We start from the raw sequence: 6243 nt of genomic DNA, 5'->3' as shown, positions 1-6243 counted from the left end.
TTGAAATCCATGTCTTTTGCTGCCATTCTACCATTTGTTAATTGTTGGGTGGTTGACTGGTTGACCTAAAGATGTCTATAAGACTATAAACCTCTTGTTCCTCGGCAGTCGACTCTCGCCACTCGACTCTCGACTCTTGACCACTCAAAGTCTGATGATTGAGATTGTTATTTGAAGATTTGATTTTTTGTTTAGATTAGGGTTATTTTGTTTATTTGTTTAGTTTAGGTTAGGGTCATTTAACTTATCTTGTTTAGTTTAGGTTTACCCAAATGTTAAAATTTTATTCATTACATAGCAAGAGCCAAAACCATAAAAACTTGTTTCTTGTCGACAATAGGTTCATTATGCATTTCATGGTAAGTTGTTGTGTATGTCATCAATATTATCTGTACCCCGGTAGTAAGATTGATATTCCTTATTTCTTTAATCCCAACCTAGGTACGGGAAAAGAGGTAGAGGAAAGTAATTTGCTGCAGAAACTTTCAGAAGCTTGCATTGTTTATTTCTATTAGATTGACTCTTCAACTGCACAAGTAAGTTTTTTTGTTCATGGGTTTCAACTGAAGTTTTGCTGTTCATGGCATAAATTCTATACTTCTTATGTTTKTTTAAAGTTAAATGAATACTATTGTTATTAATTGATCTAGTTGTTCATCGAATCAATCAAGCCTATCTCTAGAGTTTTAGTTCTTCATTATGTGATTAATATTCAAGTTATCATCCACCACTTTTTGTTCTAATCCCATTAGATTTTGATGTATATTAACACAATTTCAGCAAATATAATATAGTTGAACAAACCTATAAATATGTAGTAGTTAAGTGATGATTTGCCCTCACTTGAATGTGCAGTAGCTAATTCACTTGACTGGTCTCCCTTAACTTTGCAATTTTACATATGAAACTCATGATTGTCATTATTCAAGACCCTAAATATTATTATATGAAACACATGATTGACTAACGGAGTCATGCACTAGCTAATTTCATAGGCAAATACCTTAAGTCACTAAAAAACACTAATATGTCTCTCCGTCTATGAAGGAAAAAGCTAGGCAATTGTAAATTACCGCACTTGGATGTTTTTAATTGGGCATCATTTGGACTTTTACGCCAGCCGTGTTAATCATGTCTTATCATTTCATATTCTGTAAACTGCCAATGACTTATTATAAAATGGGAGTTTTGTAGTCTTATGTAAATTTTGGGGTTGAGAAGAAGAACTATTGTGAGTAAAGGCAACAGTGCATGATGAAACGAGAGTCGACGGTGTTGTACATCACAAAATAGTTCGACACCAATCGGGAGACACAAGCCTCTTCAGAGAACGGTTTGGACTCCGACTTATACATTAAGTTACACGTGATTTATTTTTTAAAATGGTTGCATGCCTTATTTATAATTATTCACAAGCTTGATTGAAGTTTCTCGAGATTTTTGATATGCTATATGTGCGTGAAAAGTTCGATATTTTTATAATATGTGTTTTGTGTATTTGTGTGTCAATGGAAATGTACTACGGTATGATTTTGTAAAGACGAACATGTTTTGTGAGCTTGTCTACGCCGTAAGTGCGGACATGTTGTGTGAGTTCGTCAGGTAATGTGGTGTGATGTAGACATCTTCCATGACGTCGTTGCTTTGTCATATAGTCACCCATTGTAATACATTTATTTTGTGAAAAATATTATTCTCATCAAGGCATGCTTAATTTATGAAGCTTAGTGAAAATTGTTTGTTGTAAAAGTTGTTGTTCATGCATAAAAACCGTGGATCCACTAGTCCTAAGGCTCACCCAAAACTCTTTTACAACTTTTTCACCTAGACGGCTATTTGAGTGGAAAAAAAAATGGGATAAATATAGATAAGGATTAGTACGAAAAAAGATATATGCAGATCAATGTGTTGTTATATAGAGCAAAGTTATGATCCTCAAGATTGTAAATTTTAGATGGTGATATAATTTGTAAGATTAGAAATTTGTATTTCCGCTGCAATGTAAGTGTTTGATCTTGGGATACTAGTTTTGTTTTATTTAAGTATTCAAAATTTTGAGATATTATAAGTGGTATCAGAGCAAAGTTTAAGGGAACTAGATTATTGTAAACCTAGATTTAAACTAAGAATGGAAGATTTTTGTTCTTGATAAGACGTGGGACTAAAGATTGATATATAGTGATGAGATTGTAGTTTAAGTAAATCTTGGGTTTTTGAATCTAGTCATAGAACAAAGTAAAGAAGTCGTTAGATAGATTGATGCCCATGGGTATAATGACATTGATAATGTAACTATAACTGATGGAAAAACACATGGTACGATGATATAGAAATAAAAAGGTAGAGATAAAGGGGTTTCTTTTTTAGGGATGAAGTTTGGTAATAAACTCCCACTAATTTGCTTGAGTGAGAAGAAAATATATTAAACTTTAAGAATAAAAGGAACTCAAAGTACTGATGCTATAATCAGTTGATTCGACTCATATTTGAGCCAGATGGGGAACATTTCTTATATCAATTGGCAAAGAGATTGAATACTCAAATATGATATTAACCACGAGGTTATTCGTGTATTTAATGATGGCAACAGATTCATGGTAAGAACTGATGATCTTAATTGGATGCATGACTACTTGAAGGATTTTTCAATTGAGTTAGAATGTCGAGATCATATGTAAACCCTATGAGAAGATCTAAGGGTTCTCACATGATTAGTTTCTTAAAGTAAAAGACACCAAATCAGTGCGCGAGATGATCTTAGAATGTAGAAGACTATGGTTGATTAATCCAGTAGGACATTGGGGTTCTATTATCCTCCATAGGCATCTCAAGAGTGGTTGGAAGATGATATTAACTTATTTGATTTTATGAAATTGTTAGTAAGCATGTGTTGTTTTGAGCAATATATAAAAGCAAGAAGGTGGTAAAAGAAAGTGTTAATTGTAATAAATTATCAGGTTTAGTAAGTAAGAAATATTTTATGGTTAAATAATAAGGTCTATTTCCAAATGTATGAATTCTAAGCGATAAAAAGGAGCGTTGGAGTTGTTCCCATAATGATAGCTAGAAAGACATCAAAGCTAGAATAGTGTAAACATGCATGAGATATTTTGCATTAAGTCAAAGATAAGTAAGTTGCAATATAAGTTGAAGATGATGAAATAAGTAAATATGTGCACTTAGAACAATCAATGTTATGAATGAGACATAATATCCTAAAAATCAACAAGCATATAAAAGGTTATTACAAAATGCCTTGTTTAAGAATGACTATATATAAAGGTATGAATTGGGTTATTAGAACTAAATGGTAGCATTTGTGTTATGAAAGGGGAGTTAATTGATTAGTTGGTAAAACAAGTTGGTAAGTCGACTGATGGTACGTATTTGTCGTCAAAGGAAAGAGTTGTGAYTAGACTCTAGRATGAGTACAATGATGATATAAATGAAAAATGGGTTAAGTTAATTTCTATGGTTCCAGAAGGATGAATTCGAATATGAATCCGGTGAAATGCTTAAATAACTCAAAAGTTGGTATTCGACTAGTGACTTAGTCAAAGTCAATAATAAACACATTTCTGTGATATTTAAGCACATCACTCAAATGTGAAATTTATGACACAATATATCTAATTTAAGAAAGTGTTTAGTAGGTAAAAAGAAAGTTGTAACTCTTAAGGACGTGAAGAAAAGAAAATCARAAAGCTAAGAAGCAAATGGATATCTCTCGTGAAAGTTCAATAAAGACGTCATAACGGGTCAGAAGCAACTTGGGAACTTGAGAAAGAGATGGGATTGAAGTACTCTAATTAGTGACGACTTTTAGCAATTTAGTGACTAAATTAGTCATCACAGATACAATGACTAGTTTAATTTTGTCGCTAATTAGTGATTATTTTTGCATTTGGTCAMTATTGGAAATCACTGACGGACCTTTAGTGACGAAAAATGACCACCAAAATTTTGGTCACTAAACGACATTAGTGACCAATTTTAGGTTGTTGGTAACCAAATTTTTTTGTCACTAATTAGGATTTTTCGTGTAGTGCATATTAATTCAACGTAAACGAGAATTAATATACTTGACCAGAGACATTTTAGAAGACATTATTCTAMTGTTATTATTATGTTTAGATATACAYAAGATAATAAGTAAACATAATAATTGGGATAATAAACACGACAWYGATGTAGACATCTCAACCATGCATCCCCAAAACCAAAAAAGTCGGCATGGCTTGTGTAGTCCGACAGTCTAGATAACAATATTATACAGGAACAACACAACAAAAACAGAAGAATTTATTACATATACAATAATTGGAGTTGATGCATTCTTACACCATAATGAAGATCTTATTTCACCATTGCAGTCAGTCAAAATAGGGTTATCTTTCACAGGCCATATCATGGTAAGCTGTGGTTTTGCGGGTGGAAGTGGGTGAGAATGKATATGATTTGATGCTGGGATCATGCACCGACAGGATACATACCATGGGATAAACGAGGGGAAAGAAGGACCTCAAGTGGCGTTGCTTTGCTGGTAGTCAATCCCCAGCTCTCACTTATATCAACCGGCTCATTTGATGGGTTTCTAAGCATAAACTGTTGTAACAAAGTAGCTAATGTTAAACGCATGGCTTGGAGGGCAAAGAAAACACCAGGGCACATTCTTCTACCACTACCAAACGGAAGCAATTCGAAGTGTTTTCCCTTGACATCAATATCCTTTTGACTTGTCAAGAATCTTTCAGGCTGAAATTCATTGGGATCTGACCAGATATCAGGATCTCGATGCATTTTCCAAAGATTTACCAACAATCGTGTGCCTTTGGGAATATCGTAGCCACTAACACTGCAATCCTCCATGGACTCATGAGGAACCGCGAGAGGTGCAGCTGGGTATAAACGCAGTGTTTCTTTGATGATGGCTTCGAGGTAGACTAAGTTTTTCATGTCCGACTCCTGCACCAGTCTCTCCCTTCCAACATGCTCATCAATTTCATCTTGGGCAACTTTTAATGCTTTTGGGTTGTTCAKCAACAAAGATAAAGCCCATGTTAATGTCCCCGATGTCGTGTCCAAACCYGCAGTTAGAATTGCCTGCAAGATTGAAATCATACCAAATAGGTTATAATCAATATGCTGATAACTTGGTTTTCCCTACATCTTATCCTTCCTAGGGAACAGTTCTAGAAACATCAAAATGAATCTGAAAATATCACAATCGAATGGAATTTTTTTCTGAAAGTTAYATTTGTCAACCATTTTACCTGCTTGAGACCTCAAGGAACCATTAATATGTACCCTAATCAAAATATTTGTATAACATCTAAGATAACATAATGATGATGTAATATATAGTAATATAGATCAAGTTGAAGGTTACCAGACATGAGGCTTTGATKATGRTATTATGGTCAAAACCGGGGAAATCCTCTTCGGAGGCACCTTCAAGAATGGAAATCAACACATCCATGAAGACTTGGTTTCCTTCAAGTTGCTGCTCTGACCCTTTCTCTCTCTTGTGTTCCTCTAACCATCCGTCAATGACGTTGTCCATCTCTTTTGCTATCGTCTTCATTTCTTTCTCATATCCTCCCAAGTCCAAACGCTTAATATAGGGGATGAAATCAGACACCACAAATGCGCCCAATARCTCAAAGAATTTTCTTGCCACCTTTTGAAATCGAACCCCTTCTTTATCGTTGGGCGAAAACCTCTTTCCTGAAATAATCCTAACTACAACGTTCAGTACCAAGTTCCCAAACCATTGTTGCATATCCACCTTTACCATATCTGAACCCCCATTTTCTTTGTGGTTTACCCAAGCCTCATAGATMTCTCTCGATGATGCTYTAAGTTCTGAAACTCGAACATGTCCAAGCATCTCTACTCGTCGTTGAGATAGAACCTCGAGCATGATGATCTTGCGCACTTGTCGCCAATGTTCCCCATAAGGAGCAAGGCCAAACATGGCATAGTTGTAGCCCATCAGCTCAGATGCCACCGMTTTCGGTCGACTTGCAAAGACCTTGTCGTTTGTGGTATAGCACTCTTTAGCAATCTCCTTGTTACTCACCACCAAAGCTTGATGGACACCAAGGTTGATGGAGAAGATGGGACCATATATATCGGCCATGTCACCTAAAACCTTCTGAGGTGATTGAGATCCACCTAGAAGGTGTAGGTGTCCAATTATAGGCCATGCGCCCTTTGCCTTCGGTGGTTCACTCTTCTTCC

The 6243-nt window shown here is 35.2% G+C and overlaps 1 protein-coding gene across 1 annotated transcript in view; it reads right to left on the bottom strand.

Annotated features, from left to right (window-relative positions):
• Nucleotides 1-4165: 4165 nt before the first annotated feature.
• Nucleotides 4166-6243, bottom strand: part of LOC112509106 (cytochrome P450 CYP82D47-like) — a 4967-nt gene continuing 2889 nt past the window's right edge. Inside the window, exons 2-3 of the mRNA XM_025113975.1 lie at nt 5390-6235; nt 4166-5103 (exon numbers count right to left, since the gene is read on the bottom strand). Of these exons, the coding sequence (XP_024969743.1) occupies nt 4471-5103; nt 5390-6235 (1479 nt within the window). The 3' untranslated portion in view covers nt 4166-4470. The remainder of the gene's footprint in view (nt 5104-5389; nt 6236-6243) is intronic.

The sequence above is a fragment of the Cynara cardunculus genome, assembly GCF_001531365.2.
Source record: "Cynara cardunculus var. scolymus isolate 2C chromosome LG 3, CcrdV1, whole genome shotgun sequence".
Taxonomy (NCBI): domain Eukaryota; kingdom Viridiplantae; phylum Streptophyta; class Magnoliopsida; order Asterales; family Asteraceae; genus Cynara; species Cynara cardunculus.
Note: the sequence above shows the minus strand (reverse complement) of the source record. Positions and strands in the feature narration are given on the sequence as shown.